Source organism: Sturnira hondurensis, unplaced genomic scaffold (assembly GCF_014824575.4).
Source record: "Sturnira hondurensis isolate 20B ecotype Veracruz unplaced genomic scaffold, ASM1482457v3 Scaffold0000648, whole genome shotgun sequence".
Taxonomy (NCBI): domain Eukaryota; kingdom Metazoa; phylum Chordata; class Mammalia; order Chiroptera; family Phyllostomidae; genus Sturnira; species Sturnira hondurensis.
The window spans coordinates 8,728,026-8,746,306 of NW_028073279.1; the positions used below are offsets into that span (position 1 = coordinate 8,728,026).

The window sequence follows — 18,281 nt, forward strand, 5'->3', positions numbered from 1 at the left end:
TCACCTTTGTGAAAGAACCACGTGATTTAACCAACTAACCATAGCTTAAAAGACATGCTTGGAAGTACCTTGCCAACAGAGAGTGGAAAAGAAGCCGCCTTGCCCAAAATGCCTGGGGTTGTCTGGAGGGATATCTATCGGAGCCTGTCCTGCAAGACAAGAGGCCACACAGTGTCAATAAAACATGGGAAACAAGTCAGTGTGACTTATTAACAACACAGAGGCTTCCAGCTAAAAACACAACCATCAGGTGACTCTCACCTCCTAAGGCTATAGTATCTTGTTGCTCTTGGTGAGAAGAAAAGAGGATGCTGGGATTGATATCTTTTGTGCAATAATGTTCCCATGGTGGGGTCAAGTCTACCACTTTGTCATGGGGCTGTAGTTCTACATCCAGAGTCACCTGAAATAGCTGAGGATATTTTTCTGGTACATCACATGCATCCAACTCAGGCCTAAATAGAAAAGTAAAAGAATAAGATCAGTGGAAAAACAATGGAATCAGTACAGTGTTCAGCACAGGAACCACTGGAGGCTGACTCCTAGGTTAACTCTGAGATGCATTTTTAGGAAAAGAACCATCATTAACCAGATAAGTTACTTTACTTACGGGTCTAAGCCTCAGTTTACTCCTCTAGAGTAAAGAGGAGAATAATGCCTACTCAGAGAACTTGGATACTACTACACATGAAAGTACTCTAGAAAGCAGGGGTGATATATACAGCCACTATGCACCAGCATGGCCAAATCAGTTATTAATATAGTGACATAGGCCCAAGGCCACCACCCTGAGCTCTCAGATGTCTAGCCCCACCCTGACCCAGCAACTCCCATTCATCACCCCAGCCACCTCCCTGAGGTCTCTAGACCGCACTAAAATACAGCAACGGAGGGTTAATATCTGATGCAATAGGGTCTCAATGCTATGGCCTGGAATCCATTCTGAAGGGCCACTGCTCACATGATACTCCTGACGAAACTGCCATCCCACAAAGGGAAACACAGATGCAAAGGATCGCAGCACTGACACTTTGTTCCCTCTTACTCCTTCATGTGGAATTTTAGGCATTCTGGGCCTTTCTGTTTCAAGTCCTTTGAACCATTCGTGTTCAAGACAAATCAGAACCAGCCTCTCTGCGTTGCTAAGCTACATTCCCAGTCCCGCAGCAGACTCAGGGATGCTACAGCACAGCACTAATGAGCACTGAGCAACTGGCTCCCAGAAAATCACAGCTGTTTCGATTGAAAGGGTTTTCGGCCCAAGCAGCACTCACTTGGTGAACTTCAAAACTGTTGTTTCCACTGGTATGAATCCAGTATGAAACTGCAGCTGGAATATTTGAGTGTTGGTCACCTAAAAACACAGGAGAGAATCCCATTACAGTCAATCCATGAAGAGGGAATCCAATCAAAAGATTATATTTTGGGGAGCCATGAACCTCCAATTGTTTCTAAGTCTGAGCCTGTGCTTATGATGAATATTAAATAAACCCCTATTTGAAACAGGCTGAGCTTTGTTGTGGCCTTCCCCCTCCATGACCTCTGCCTTGGCAAGCCATTTCCTCACCTGCCAATGTCCATGTTCTTACACACTGCTACAGTTTGACTCATTCCACCCCTTCCATCTAGAATGCCCCTCTTCCAACCTGATAAGCTCATCCCCACCTTGTAAGGTCACAGCCCCTCCCTCCGTAGCCTTTCTGGGCCACCACTGGCTAAAACAAACTGCTCCCACTATAGCATCTAATCTGGCCTCTAGGAGGCAGTGCACATTTGTACATGTGCAACGTTTCCCCTGCTAGTCTAAGTGTTTTAAAGACAGGGACACAGTCTTATTCTGGTCAGCCCTGAACTAGGTGGCAATGAATGGCACAGAGCAATTTAAATGCAATTACTTATAGCACGATTTGTAATATCCAAAAAGTGGCAATCAGTCAAATATCCATCAATGGATGAAGAGATTAATGAGGCAGTATAGTCATACAATGGAATATTATTTGACTATATAAAGGAATGAAATACTAATACATGTATGATAAATGAATCTCAAAAACATTATGCTAGGTGAAAAGAGCCAGTCACAAAAGACCATATATTGTATAATCCCATTTATATGAAATATCCAAAACAGACAAATCCTTAGAGATAAAAAAACAGATCAGTGGTTGCCTAGGGGATAGGGAAGGGGGAACAGGCAGTGACTGCTAATTGGTGCAGGGCTTCTTTTGGGGGTGATGAAAATGTTCTGGATTTAGACAGTGCTTATGGCTGCATTACCCTTTGAAAATGCTAAATACAAAGGGAGTTGTACACTTTAAAGGGGTGAATTTTATTGTAATAAAAATTTAAAAAAATATATCATTACTCAATCCCACATTCCCCAATAGAGACAGCCACCCTCATGAGGGTGACTATCTTTATTAGTGTCCAAGCTGGGTAGATCATAGCTTCTCTGAGCCTTAGTCCCCTCCCTTGTAAAACGAGGGAGATGGGCATCAGCAATCTCTAAAGGCTCTTTCTGGGTCTAAAACCATAAGCCTCTCAAGCCCAAAATGATATAGAAGGAAGACTCTGAAACACTCCCATTGAAGGCTCAAAGGTACTTCCGCCGTGACCCTTCCTGAGACCATACCTTGGCCTGTAGCCGGCTCCCGATGGTTGATCTCAAGTGATACATGGAAACCACCACGTCTCCTTGCACAGTGATGCTCAAGGGAATGAAGATTTTCCCATCTTGGACACGGTATTCTCTTTAAACAGACAAGAACATACATGAGAGAGAGTCCAGTTTGGTACAATCACAGGTATAGTCCTCTGTGGTTTTGGCCAAGGGACCTGTTGTTGGCCCAGGCCTGGACCCAGGAATCATGTGCTATCTGAGCAAAGTAGGAGCACAGCCAGTGCTAACTGGGTGCACACTGGTTCCACCATGGCAGGGCACTGGTCCAGAGCCTTGGCCTCTCTTGCCATCCCATTTGGACTTCTAGACACACAATCACCCATCCCTACTTTGCAGATCTCATTTTCTTCAATTACATCTAGCCCTGATGTATCCACCTTTCCTTAACTTTAAATTAATGGTAAAAACAGAGACAGAAAGAACAAAAAGTCCAACTGAAGTCCGTACAGAAGCAGCAAAGACATGTTCTGTGAGGACCCTGGATACTAATCCCCCAATTCAATAGATTCCAAAATAATTTCAGTTCATGCTGCTGCCTGCTACCTCCTCTCCACTCCCTTCCCCTAACACGTCCCACTGGCGGCTGCTCTTTCTTACAGATTCTACAATGTCTTCAATTTCATCAGCATCTACCTAGCTGTTCACCTAGAAACCTCATTATCTCTGACTCCTCCATATACTCACCAAATTTCTTCAAGGTCAGGCCCTCTGTCCCACAGCAGAGTCTTAACCCTCATTACAGCTCAAGTAGTCTCCTTAGCTTGTATTCCACTGGAAAGGGGCCTATGACTTCCCTTGACCTGATTGTGCTTTCCTACATTTACCACCAATGATAAACTTTTTTAAAAAGTATCCGCCATGATCCATCTTACAGAATTGAGCAGTGCACAAGAAGAAATGAAGTATCATGACTTACTTCATTCGTTCAAAATCGGCACAGGTTGTATATATTTTGGTTTCTCCAATCAGCACATCACAGTAAGGGCGACACCCATTTCTCTGTTTGTTAAAAAAAGGGACCGGACTGACAGTGATCGACTTAATTGTGAGAGGTTTGAAGTGAGGGCGGTAGGGCTTGTCTGCCAGGAGGTCACACATGTAGCCCAGGTATCTGGAACAGAAGACAGTCATTCTGTTGGTGCCCACCACACCGGAAGAAAGAAGCAACTGATCTTTGTTACGATGTCTATTTCCGTAAATGATTAACTTGCAATAAAAAATTACTATGTTAGTTTCTTTAACATGAACTAGCAAAAGAGAACGCAGCTGACAGTTGAGGAAAGCTTTTATCTAGTGACACTGCTGTACTTCCCCCTGAGCACCAATAAGGAGTATTTATTAAAGGAAAACACTTCTGGGAGCTTTATATTAGCACGGTATCTGAACAACTATTCCTATTTGATCTAACTGATAAAATTTGTCAGTTAGAGGTTGGCATTGAAAACATTTTAGAATTTTATCATCAGAAACACTTTTAATCTCCCCCCAACATGGCAAGGAGACACAATTTAAAGAAGAGAAAGATAATAAGTCAATTATCTAAAAAGGTGTTTGCTGCCCTGGCTGGTGTAGCTCAGTGGATTGAGCGCGGGCCTGCGAACCAGACAATCGCAGTTTGATTCCCAGTCGGGGCACATGCCTGGGTTGCAGGCCAGTTCCCCACAAGGGCCAATTCCCAGCAGGGGATGCACAAGAAGCAACCATACATTGATGTTTCTCTTCCTGTCTCCTTCCCTTCCCCTCTAAAGATAAATAAATAAAATATAAATAAATAAATAAATGAATAAAAAAGGTGTTTGCTGTTTTTTCAGTGTGTGATACCCATTTGACTATGTCTGCACATCTGCGCCTACCCTGCATCTACTTTACCTCCTGTGGGAAGGCGAAAGTCCTATGCCCGGCCGCTTTGCATATAACAATCGAACAGCTGGTCCAGGAGTAGAGTAGAGATTACAGAAAATGAACATAGCACCAACCAGAATTGACGATGCTGCCCGTCCATCCTGCCAAAGGAAATGCATAAACTTGTCATAAATATAGTCCAACCAGCCACTCACCACTAAAAGAGATGAGTTGAGGGTGGGGTAGGGGGAGAGGAGAGAAATCCTTTTCTCTCCCCCTCCCAGGCTGGCGGCATGACTGTCAGTTCAAAATTGTTTACTCAAAAAACAAACTTGGTCCCAGCTATTTAAATCACCAAGAAGAAAGAAGAGACTTATTCTTAGGATGAATTGACTCTCTACTAACCTAAGAAACCCAGCCAATATAAGTTTGATTTGTGTGTATTTACTAAAAAATAATCTAACCTTCAAAGTAACTTTGGACTTGAGGCATCAGAACAGCTAAGGTATCTTGGTTTGGGGCTGGAAGTAGACTTTGCAGGTTAGGTAAATACTGCATTTTATTGTAGAATATGCTATGTCTAAAATTCATTCAATATATGTTCCTAGATTCATACAAAGTCATATAAAAGAAGACTCAACCTCACTCAGTGGAGGAATACATACAATAACAGTCCTGACAGATGGTGGCCCAACCTCTTCCAGAACACTGGAAGTTACAGGGAGCTTACTGCTCCTTGAAGAAGGCCAGTCCCTTTACGAAGGTCTTCCTTACACTGAATATGTTGAGTTGAAGTCTATGCCACTGGGTGATCCTCATTCTTCCTTCTGGGAGGACCAAGAGTGAACCGACTTCTTTCCCTCTGGGACAGCCCTCCCTCTCCATGAATACTTTTATTTTTCAGGTTAAAAACACATCCAATCTGTGATGGTTCATTTTATGTGTCAACTTGGCCAGGCAAAGGAATGCCCATCTGGGCATCTGTCTTGCCCAGATGGTAAGACGTCATTTCTGTGTGTGTGAGAGAGAGAGGGTGTTTCTGGAAGAGGTCAGCATTTGCATCAGTAGACTTAGTAAAGAGACCCACCTTCATCAAAAGGGAGGAGGCATTATCTAATCTGTTGAGGGCCCAAATGGAACAGAAGGTGAAGGAAGGGCAAATTTTCTCTCTTCTTGTGCTGCGCCCTCCATTTTTCCTGCCTTCAGACATCGGAGCTTCTGCTTTGGGGGCCTTCGGACTCCTGGACTCCCACTGGTGGCCCCCTTGGTTGTGAGGCCTTCAGACACAGACTAAATTGTACCATTGGCTTTCCTAGTTCTCCAGCTTGCAGAGGGCAGACTGTGGGACTTTTCAGCCTATTCCTATAATAAATTTCATATGTGTATTCCTCTCTACATATCCTATTGGTTCTGTTTCTCTGGAAAACCCTGACTAATATACAATCCCTTCAATTCTTCCTCATTTAATATTCCATTTTAAGAGACATCATCATTTGGTGTATTTCCTCTGAATAAGACTCCAGTTTTAAAACAACCTTAAATGTGCTGCCCAGATGTGAAATGCAAGCTATGACATGTGATCTAACTACACTAGAGAGGAAATAGCATCTTCCACAGTTTGGACACAATGCTTCTCCCAACATATGCCCAGGCCAAGCTAGTTTAAATGCTACGTCATACCATAGCTCTGATCTTTCTATCTATTAAGGCCCCTAGCTCTTTTTCAGGTAATGTGTAGACATATATATTTCAATCTTTTAGAGTCATAATTCAAGAGTGTATACTTATCCTGTGTTTAATTTCACATAGCTTCTGTTAAATGACCAATCTCCAAAACTGATCAGTTTGATCTCCATAGTCATTAAAAATGTTCATTAAAAGGGCAACCAAAAAAACTTGGGAGGCTGTTGATCCATTAACCATCTACCTTTGAAAGCAGATATTCAACCACTATTTCCCTAAACATATAACAACCTAGCCCAAGTCTCTCCTTCTTGATTATAAGAAACTGATAAATACCTTGCAGGAATCCAATAAACTATTCTCTACTAATCTGCTAGTCCTCTTGCAAAAAGTTTGGTTGGTTTGATATGTGTGTTCATCACGAACCAATTTTTAGTGTTTTTCCTAAGAGTTGAAAATCACTTGTGTAAAAATTTATATGAGAATTTCACCTGAATTGCTACCAGGCTCACCATCCTATAGCTTTCCAAGATCAACTCCCTCTCTTTTGGAAACAATCTATCTTTGCTTGCCTGCCCCCTCTTCGAGTTTCCTCATACTCCATACGGGATCCACAATTGCTTTTCCTAGTGCTTTTGGCGTTCAGCCCCATAATGTAAGTCTGGAGAGTAGATTACTGTTCAGTACTGTGAGTCTCTCTGACTACATCACTACCTATCGGCTTTGTCTTACTTGTTGCTACTCCCTTTGTAACTTGACATTTGTCCCCACGACAAAGGAACAGAATAAAGGAGTTAAGGCTATGCCATGTGCCTCAAGTATTTATTGTTGTCCTTATTCCAAAGACGTTTTTATTTTATAAAAAAAATAGTTTTCTCAATTCTTTTTAGAATTTAGTCCTCCAGACACCCCTTTAACATGCTCAAGTGCTTAGGTATGCATCCCCTCATTTTACCTGCCATGCAGGTCTTTTAAGAATTTTCATTAGTTTTTATATTAAAAGTTAAGTATTTGAAGTGAAAAGAAGAAAAAATGCTCTGCTTTTTTCCCTTCTTAGCCAGTTGGCTCTCAAGAAGAAGGGGGAGAATCATCAAGTAAGATCATAGTATTAATATACACACATACACACACACCCTGAAGTTTACAGAAGCAGTGAATATTTCCAGTATTGATGCTCAGATTCCATTTGTGTGTTCATTTGTTCATGTTGACAACCCTTTTTTCAAATCTTTCATACTTGTGGTGCAAGAGGAAGAAGACACAGTTCTTGACTGTAATACGCTCACAGTCTAGGGGGACAACAGTCAGTTTGCCACCAAAATAATGATGCAGTGGAGGGACAGTGGGAGTGTCTCCATTGTGAAAATACTCAAAAGCATCCAAAAAATTTTACTGAAGGTTGAGTTTTATTTTTTTTTAAAGATTTTATTTATTTATTTATCTTTAGAGGGGAAGGAGAGAGGGAGAGAAACATCAATGTATGGTTGCCTTTTGTGCGTCCCCTGCTGGGAGTTGGCCTGCAGGGAACTGGACTACAACCCAGGCATGTGCCCTGACTGGGAATTGAACCACGATCGTGTGGTTCGCAGGCCCGCGCTCAATCCACTGAGCTACACCAGCCAGGGCTGAAGGTTGAGTTTTAAACCATAGGTAAGAGGCCTCCAGAAAAGGGAATCGGGAAAGGGACTCTGAGTCAGTTATCAGAAAAATCAGCAGTCCTACTGGCAATTGCTGTAAAATGTTTTATGTGACTACTTATAAAGCACAGGTATCTTTTTTTCATTTTTAATCAAACATAAAAAGTAAAGAAAGCATAGGGAGTACAGTCAATAATGTTGTAATAACTATGGTTCAGCTGGGTACTACACTCATGTTGCACACCTGGAACTAATAAAATATTATATGTATGACAACAAACACACAACTTTCAACAATGGAACACAAAAACAAAAATAAAAACAAACTAAGCAAACAACTAGAACAGGAAGAGAATCACAGAAGTGGAGATCACATGGAGAGAGATCAGTGGGGAGAGGTGAATGGAGGAAAAAGTACAGAGATTAAGAAGCATAAGTGGTAAATACAAAAATAGACCGGGGGGAGTTAAGAATGACAGAGGAAAGGGAGAAGCCAAAGAACTTATACGTGCGGCCCATGGACACAGACTACGGAGGGGCATGCCAGAGGGAGGGACTGCAAGGCAGAGGGCGGTAAAGGGGAGCGGAAGTGGGACAACTGTAACAGCAAAACCAAAAAATACACTAAAATATACTGTGTATCAACTGTAACTGAAAAAATAAAAAAGTGTTTTAAAAGAGTAAGAAAGAATTGCCCTGGCTGGTGTAGCTCAGTGGGTTGAGCGTGGGCCTGTGAACCACACGATCGGGGTTCGGTTCCCAGTCAGGGCATATGCCTGGGTTGCAGGCCAGTTCCCAGCAGGGGACTCATGAGAGGCAACCATACATTGATATTTCACTCCTTCCCTCCCACTCTAAAGATAAATAAATAAAATATTTTTTAAAAAGAGTAAGAAAGAATTAATATTCCAATGTGTTTGTGGCATACAAGTTCAATGGCATTTTTATCTGCACACCGTGGCTCATTTCTACCTTTTGTAATATTCACCACACTCCAGAGGCCCTGTATGAAGTGGGTTGTGTACATACCTGCCTCTCCCACTAGTGTTCAAATTTTAAGGCAAAAATAATATGGTCATTTCTCATTTTTATATCCTTTAGATTACCTAATTCCTAAGTAGGAGCTTGCTAAAATGATAATGCAACTGAAATGTTACCTGTGCATCAGTTTGCATAGGGCCAGCTGTGTTTGACTAAACTACACCAAACTACCACAGACAATGACAACAACAATAAAGGTTACTCACCAAGCAGTGGACAACACAGACGTTTTTGGGATTCTGTAGGAGCCAGTTATACATATTCCGACACACGGCGAAGAGGTTGTGCAGACTGGGGGCCTGCCTAATAGGCCAACTGCACTCCGAAACCTGAAGGAACACAGTAAAAGGAAGTGGGTTCCCCTGGTGACTTCCCCTCCTTCCACAGGTGTTACACCACACAACTGCTTCCAGAAGTGATACCCTATTCTCGTTCAGCATAGCCAGGAACAGCTGAGAGTGGTCCAGATACCGAAAGAAGAACTAACTTAATGCAGCAATTTTTTCATTAAAAAGTTCTGTCTCGGTAAGGTATAAAAAAACATTGTAAAATACATTTTTAATTCAGCTAGGCCATTTAAACTACATATTTGGGCTTTTCTTACTCTGTGAGGTTATCCCAAATTTTACTTCAATTAGCAATAATTATACCTCAGATATACCTCACTGGCTATAATACTACTCACTACACAAAGCTCCAAACTTAATTCTATTAAATATAAACTGTTTTGACCTGCCTACTAGATGTTTAATTACAGATGTGTCTTGTAGATTCCGCACTCGCCCTAATTCTACACCAGCTGTCACGATCACGTGAGAGGCACAGCGGAGGGAGCCAAGCCTTGTTCGGGCTCTTCCCTCTTTGCATGAAGGAGCCCACAACTCCATGGGGCCAACCTTCAGCATTTTCATTCATCTAACACACATATTCTTGTAACACATTATAGAGCACCAACTACGTTCCCAGACTTCTGCTTGGCTCTAATCTGTACAGCAATCATACAAGACAGGTATTGGTATGATGCCCATTTTGCAATGAGGAATCTGATTCTCAGAGGTTGTCTTGTCTAAAATCACACTGCTGGTCAGTACCAGTGTTGCAACTGGGCATCAGCCTCAATTGATTAGATATTCACTAATTTAACTAATAATGAAGAGAAGCTTAGACTTGGGCAAACTTTGGGATCTTGTTAAGCCCTTTAAAAAACTTTTTAATTGAATTTATTGGGGTGACATTGGTTGACAAAATTATATTCAAGCTTTTCTCCATAAAATGTGGTAAATGATACCTACCTGCCTACCTGACAGGGCTGTAGGTACATGAGAATGCGTTTCAAAGTCTTAGATCAGTATCTGACACACACAAAGTGATCAATAACTGTAGCTATTATCCTTATTGTATCAGGTGACTGCCAGTGCAAAGCCCAAAAGCCAGATAGAGCCAAAAGTGTCTTGAAAATGCATGGCTAGAGTATAGACCGAAGGGGGTCAGATCATACATACAAGGCCCTGCTAGGAACTGGGAAACGTATTTAAGAAAAAGAGTGACTCTCGGATCTGCATTTTCCAAAGAGCTCTTGAGATCCAGTATCGGGAGTGGATGCAGATGGCACGAGAGTAGTTGGGAGACGGGTGTGGAGGCCGCTGAGCAGTCTAAGTAAGGGATGGTGTCGGCTTAGGCTTAGATGGGTAGCACTGGGGTGTGAAAAGGCCTGAGGGATTAAGAATTAAAGGAAAAAGTAGAATAAATGTACACAGGAGTGACTGATTGACCACATAGTTGGCAGTGCATGAGAGTGGAGAGGTGTACATAAGAGAGAGACGAGGGAGAAAGAGTCCAGGCTTCCAGCGTGACTGGCTGGATAAAAGAATGGGAGTAGGTGCCATTTGCTGACATAGGGAATTCTGGAGAAAGAACAGGTTTTGTGTGGATGGTGTCATCAGAAAGCACTCTTACAACACTAATAACACTGGCCTAAGAAAATACAAATGTCTCAAATCCCTAATATTTAACAGTGTGGCAAGGGAGGTAGGAGCAATCTGCTTGGTTTGCCCTTTTCTGGAAACCAGATAATAACCAGTCAAAGATAAATGGTAAATTATGTGTGGTCTCTGTAAAGCTGACATCTAAAAGCAAATACATGATGCTCCTCTCTCCAGGGCTGCCAAGAAAGCCCACTCTCTTTTTCAGTCTGTAACTTTTTTTCTGCAAGATGATGATGGGGTAGAGGCAGGGAACTTTTCTGGCTACCCTTTTTTCTATACCTTTGTGAAGGTATAGATGTGGTTTATTAAACAAAGTAGATGAAATATTTGCCATAGCTACCAAACAATGCAGGGTCACCCAGTATTGGGCCTTTGTTACTTTAAACTCCGTAACCGTGGTCCCTTTTACCCAACATGATTCAGGGCTGTTTCTGGCCCATATTTATCCACCAAATATATTTCCATTGATATCTTCTCAGAAAAAGGAGCTGATATACCAATTTAAAAAATAATTGGGAAGATAAATTTTTGCCATCAAAGGAAATACAAAATGTACATTTGCACAAGCTGCTTCCTGTCTGTGATGTTTTTTTCTTCCCTAGTAAATCCCTATTCATCTTTCAAAACGATGAATCCCTATTCATCGTTCAAGTGTTCTCTTGTCTCTGACAGTTTCTCTAACACCCCCACAGGCAGAAATGTTTAGTAACTTAGTCATCTTTGTGCCCAGGCTCTTGTCTATTTTCATCTATTACACCTTTTATCAGTAGAGCAACATGGATGAGCCCACAGGCTGAGTTTTCACCTTGGCCTCACCACTTCCTACCTGGTGAACCTTAGGCAAGTTACTAACCTCTCCACGCCACAATTCTGCTGTGTGGAAAGAGCAAATGGGCATTTGTTTTGTGAGAATTCAGTAGTAAAACAAGGTAAATATAGTAAGTGCCAGCTTATCGTCAAGCTACGTTAAAGTAACTGTTTCTGTCTGTCTCCCATCTAGACACTAAGCTCCAGAGAAGGCAGACCAGAACTTACTCATTTTCACAATTCAGTTCCAGGATGCACGTGCCAGTTGAATGGCAGGTGCTCAATAGGTATTTGCCGAGCTAATGAGTGAAAGGATGAACCCCATTTGGCAATCCCTTCTTGTAATAAGATTTGTCTCCATGTGCACTACTTGCAGAAAGAAACAGATGAATCAATTTTGTTGTGTTTTTAGATCACAACTATGCCAAAGTGTAGGAAATTTGTTTTCCTAGGCAATATTGCAATATTTTTAAGCCTTTTAGAAACTGTATATCGCCCACACAAACATGAAGTGTCAACATCTGTAATGAGTCTCTGCTAAAAGTTGACTAGATTGTTCTTAGCACAATAGGCTAATAGCTTCAGAATAATTAAATCAATCAAGTAAATAATATTAATTTCAAACTGCTCTGTAATTACATATTTACTTGATATATATAATTATAATCATTAAGCAAACATACAATTAGAATTTTTTAAAAGCATGTGCTCTGTCTAAAAGGGAAAATACTTCAAGGCATAAACAAACCAAAACATTTTAAAAAGGAACATAGTCACTCAAGCTATTTCTCTTTCTGTCTGTCTCTCTCTGGGGTTCACAGTTTCACATAGTGAGCACTGTCATAGGGCCAAGTGACACTTCACTATGCCATCTCCAGTCCCTCCGCACACCCCCTGGAGCCGCGGAGCATCAGAGAAAGCCATATGGGTTCCAAGGCTGCCACGGTATCTCCCAGTGCGAAAAGAGGCAAAAACAGAACCAGGGCTGGAGGCCGTTCAATTCTTATCCGTCTGTCTCCCCAGGCACGAGATAAGATGGCACAATGTGCTGAGCCTAAGAGCAAAAGGTGCCATGGAAAATCGGCCTAAAGAGCCAAATCCAGTGTTTTCAGAATCCGAAACCATTTTTGGAGGACAGGGGCATTTCAGCCAGTCATTTACCATGGGAGTGTTATTACCAGTGTTAATCATGGCTACCACTCATTGAATGCTTATTCCATGACAGGTCCAGCTATGAAAAAATCTGTTTCTTAAGCACACTCACAGAGGTTGTGTTCTAAGTATTTAGGAGATAGGTATTCTTATTGTCACCCCATTTTACACAGCAGAACACAGAGCCTCGGGGGAGGTAAAGTAACTTACCCAAGAAGAAGAGCAGCTGAGATAGGAGCCTAAGATAATTTCTAAAGTTTAAAATTTGTGTATATTTATAAGTTTTACCTTAATAAAAACAGTAAATTAAATTTGTGTACTTTCTATTATACCACACTGTCTGATGAATATTGACTGCAATTCCATCTTACATTTGTGGAGCTTCACGTAATGGCCACACGTCACCACAGTTAAGACAATTCACCAAAGCTTACAGAGCTGCACTGTGGGGCACCATGGCCCTCTGGCCCCCAGGCGGGGGCTTCTTTCTTGCCCATCATCTCCTGTCTTTACACCGATGCACAATGGCAGAGGGAAAGATGCAGCACCACCCCGTGGCCAACCCCCTTCACCTATACGCACACCAAAGCAGAAACAAACAATCACCTACAAACAATCGTGCCCTCTCAAATCAAGTTGTTCCCAAAAGGGAAGAAATCCTACAGGACTACGTGGTTCGGAAAGAGTCAAAATGGAGGAAGAATCTAAAAGAACCAGCTGGGTTTATTTTCTCCATGTTCCTAACCACATACCTTCCCTTCCTGGTTGGGCAGAGGGAGAGACAGGCTCCAAGTGGCACTGGAAGAGCACTGATCAGAGTGTGAGAGCCTCAGGGCCAGCTAGATCTGGTGGCCATTCCTCCAGGTTTCCATTTATTCACAACAGCATGACGCATAAAGCAGTGGTTCTTGGCATTCCTGGGCACAGCTAGAAACCATCTGCGCAGAAACTGAACCTGAGTACACGCACGTGCACACACTCCCAGAGTGGATGGGGTGATGGGGAAAGGCTGTGGCTATGATTGCACAACATAGTGACTGTATTTAATGCCACTGATTTGTACACTTAGAAATGGTTAAAATGAAATACTTATGTTCTGTATATTTCTCCACAATAATAATTTTCAAGATGAAGTGAAAGCAGATGCTTAAATTTCCTGAAGCTTATACATGAATCTAAATACACAGTGGACCCCTGTCTTTTTAACTCAGATCAAAGAACATCTGGTCAGATGATGCATCTCATTAGTTCCCAGGACTTTATGGTCAACATTGGTGCTTTTTACTTCCTCCAGGTGGGTACTGGCTAAAAAGAATAAAAAACCTGACCTTCAATACTTCTTCTGTGCCTCTGAACAGGTATGCTGGCACCTCACTTTGAACACAGGACTATCTGCCATGTGATGTTTTGAGTTGAATCTTCTGCTAAAATTGATACTAAACAGAGAATCCTATTTTTAATTTTGTTACATGTATAAATACTCAAAAATGGTTTTTGATTATTGCATAGGATTCCTGTCATTCCATGTGGCTTCTAAGCATGAGAGCTAATCAAAATACAGAATGACACCTCTCAGCAAGTGAATTCTTCCTAGAAACAGCCTGTCTTTTTCACTGCCACCCACATCCCCAAACACACACCAAACCATAAAAATGTACAGTGACTGAGTTCAGGTTTTAAGGCACCGAGGTAAAGACAGAGCTGGACTCCGGTGAGTGCATAAGTAAAACCAGTCTCCTTTTCCCGCTCTGGTACCTATGGAACACTCTGCCACACACACTTATTAAAATGATGTGGAACTGCAGGCCTCGCACTTCGCTGACCTAAAAGGAGGAAGAAATGGTTCAAATCTTCACAGAAGGGAAGATGAGAAGCAAGAGAATTTTTCTAAGTAGTGCCACAGTGAGATGCAAATCAATTCAGTGCTAGTACTGGGGGAAGAGAGGAGTAGGAGCTTGAAAAAAGCCACGTCAAAAAGAGAGCTCAGGTGAATATAGTAAGGTTTTGGGGACTGTCTACCTGATACGTAAGTGAGGGTTGCAGGAGCTCCACCCGCGGGTCTAGTTCCATTCTACAGGGTCCGGAACTACCTGTGAAGGGCTAAGGGCATCATGCAATCCTGTGCTTTAGGGAGAAAGAATTGGAAAAGCCTCGGGGAAATCCTGCCCATCATGAAGTTAGGTTAACAAAGAAGGCGTGGAGTGGTACAGCAATGGGTAGCTTTTTAAGGTGAGGGAGCAGCTCACACAGAGACAGTGCGTGTTGTTGCCTGGATGAAACACGGGTTTCTGGGCATGCAAACAGTGAAAGATGGATCTAGAGAGGTGGGCAGAAGCCAGACCATGAAGAACCACATAAGACACCTTCTACAGTTTGCCTGGAAGAGAAACAACCCACACTGTTCACTAGTACAACACTTCTTCATGCTTCAAGTTTCGTCCTCACTGCTGTCTCCCTTCATTAATCCCCCTCAGTAGGTACCCTACATATTGGTTGCATTTGTCTTTAGAATGTCCTGGGTTTTCTCTCCAGCTAGGCTTAAGTGCCTTGAGAACCAGAGCCAAATATTTATTGTATGATCTGTGTGTTTAACAGTCCTTGACACTTTCATTTGCCTGATAAACTTGTAGCCATTCCAGGCACTGTTCTAGGTAGCAAATAAAATGAACATGCTTCCTGCCCTTCTAAGGAAAGCGAGAGCAGCCTGTGGCAGAGGAAATTCATTGTGTGATTCCCGGTTCCTTTGGTAAGATTGTTAAGACTGGTCATGACACTAATAGATGCCTTTCTTGTAATGACACTAATTTGTAAAATTAGTGAAATTTGTCATTACGAAAATTTGCAATGTCTTGATAGGTATCTTTATAGAAACTGCTTGTATAAATACTACCCCTAGAGACATTTCCATATGTATGAATGCTTCTATAATGACACTGTATTTTTATTTAGTTTCAGAAGGAAAATGTTCCAGACTATCACAGATCTTTCAAGATCAAAAAAAATTTCTATGAAATATCATGCAGGATGTTCCACTGTCCTTCAGTTTTAAAAAGGATGGCACTGATTTAGTCTCCAAGCAAGAAAAAAAAACAATTCAAAAGATGTGCATCTGAATTAGAAATAAAAATACCTACTTTGCATTGTTGTTTGACTATGAATTCACTTGTTCTGAATTAGGTAATAGATGGAATCAGAGTTGGAAGGGCAGTTAATTACAGGGAATTTTAAGGAGCTGCATTTAAAATCTCCATTACAGAGTGGCAATTTGGACCAAACCACTTCAGAATTGGTTTCATCCTCACTTCTCAGAGCAGCGCAGGGCCACAGAGGAGCCGCAGCCAGGCACTGTTACTGACGCAGATTCTCACAGCCCCCTTGTTCCGCTGGAGCAGCAGTGCTGGGCCTGGTGTTTAACAAGCCCTCTAGGTGATCTGGGGTGCACTGCAGCTTTAGAACCACTGGGTTACCTACTGGGGGAACACCCTGAGAAGAGAGGGTCCATACCAAAACCCTCCCTTAGCAGACTGAACATTAGGGCAGGAATCGCAACATACAGATCACCCTTCTTGGGTTTTCTACAGCCTGGAAACTGAGGCCCAGAGATTATCAATGGCAACTGGAATCTGGAGCCAAATGTGGTCTGGCCTCAAAGCTGAAATCCTAGATAACATGGCACAGACAGCCAGCTACCATTTTACGTATTTAAAATCAAGTTTCACTTTTAAGGGGCCAATGCATAGAAAATCCTTTCTGTTTATCCACAGATCCAAATGTAGTTGCAGAAACAATCTTAGCTAAAGGCTAAGTCAAAATATTTAAAGATGTTCTTGAGAGAGAAAAAGTCTTATTTTGGTGAGTAAATCAAGAATTTAGCCACAGAAGGAGACTAGACTTTTGGTGGTGAGCACACCATGCAATAGACAGATGATGTATTCTAGAATTGTACACTTGAAACTTATATAATGTCATTAACTAATGTTACCCCAATAAGTGTAATTTAAAAAAATTCAGTGGCCAGAAATATCAGCCTTGACATTAGATTCAAACCAAAGCCAGGTCTCAGAGCTGCAAAACTAGGAATATTTCTGTTGAGTTCCAAAAACCCCTTAAGAGTACAATCCAACTTTTCCAGGTAATACTGTCTGTCTAGGGTAATGGTTAAGAATGCAAGCTCAAGGCCACTAACTAGCTGGGTCTTGGGCAAGTTACCTTAGCTCCTTGTGACTCAGCTTCTCCATCTACCTCAGAGGACTGTTGAAAGAATTTAATGATACTGCATGTAGTTTCCAGCACAATGTATATGCTCTGTAAGTGTTGGCTGCTGCTCTCACTACTACTAATGTTAGTAACAGTACTACCAAGCCCACAGTGTAGACTATGTGTGTGCTATCTTCTCTTACAAGAGGAGCTTTTGTGCTGAATGTCAGAAAGCTATTTCAAGTTAATACTAGTGTGTCACTGTACTGGACTAGCTACACTGCCTCATCATGATGCCCAAGTAGCAATAAGGAAGGGTTAAAGGCATAATTAATGTTATAGTATAAAGGCAGCCAAATACCTTACACAGCAGTTCGTTCAATCTCCAACTGAGCCTCACAGCAACACACCCTAACAACTGAGCAACAAACCACAGCTGATTTAGGGCCCCAACTCAGATGGCATTTTATTGACAGATAGATTTTCCTACAAATGTCTTCACCCAAAGAAAATCTCATTAAAGCCTAATGAATATTTTGTGTCTAGAAGTGTCCAGAGGGTGCAGTTTTTCAACTTTGGGGGCAAAGGCATTGAAGATAGATGTTAAAAGAGAAATACCCTCTTATATCTTTAACTATGTGACCCCAGAGCTAAAACTCCTTACCCTGCTGTGAAACTTGGCAGTTCGGTAAGACTTGGGTGACAGATTGTACACCGTGTAGTGGTCAAGATGTCTGGAGTCCAAAAAGCTTCGAATGTCATCCACCTGATTCCTGAATCCTATGTCAACGTTGTCCAGAGGAAAGGACATCACTGGGAGGGCCACACAGAAAGAAAATAGATTAAATGAGCAGCAACTGGAAATCGAGTCTGAGCAGTGTGTAAACACGAGAAACTTACCAATAATTCTGGAGGTAACATAAGTGAAGTCTAAGTCTCCCTTTGTGTAGCTAAAAGGGAGACAAGAAAGGCCACTCGTTAAAATGATCCAAATACGCCAAGCTTTCTCTCTCTCAGTCACCTGGGGCACTTCCCTCTAGCTGGCATATTCTCACTCCCCTGAAGGCCTTCTCTCTAACCAGGGAGCATTGTTGAGAGAAGAGTGCCCACACCCCAAGGAGCTTCAATCTACAACTCCCACCAGATCACCCCAATAGTCTTTATAAACAGATGCCACTTTATGAACAGAATCCACTTAGAAAACAATGCTTATTATTAACAATGGCTGTTTCAGGCTCTTTGCCTACAGAGAAATAT

General features: G+C 41.9%; 1 protein-coding gene across 7 annotated transcripts in view; it reads right to left on the reverse strand.

The window, feature by feature from the left end:
• Positions 1–18,281, reverse strand: part of DNAJC6 (DnaJ heat shock protein family (Hsp40) member C6) — a 157,578-nt gene that overhangs the window by 22,988 nt on the left and 116,309 nt on the right. For all 7 annotated transcript variants that reach the window (XM_037043242.1, XM_037043259.1, XM_037043268.1 and 4 more), the window contains 9 exons: positions 17,925–17,974; positions 17,689–17,837; positions 9,090–9,212; positions 4,550–4,683; positions 3,597–3,791; positions 2,633–2,750; positions 1,275–1,354; positions 262–455; positions 69–149 (listed from right to left, as the gene is read on the reverse strand). In XM_037043242.1, coding sequence (XP_036899137.1) covers positions 69–149; positions 262–455; positions 1,275–1,354; positions 2,633–2,750; positions 3,597–3,791; positions 4,550–4,683; positions 9,090–9,212; positions 17,689–17,837; positions 17,925–17,974 — 1,124 coding nt within the window. The remainder of the gene's footprint in view (positions 1–68; positions 150–261; positions 456–1,274; positions 1,355–2,632; positions 2,751–3,596; positions 3,792–4,549; positions 4,684–9,089; positions 9,213–17,688; positions 17,838–17,924; positions 17,975–18,281) is intronic.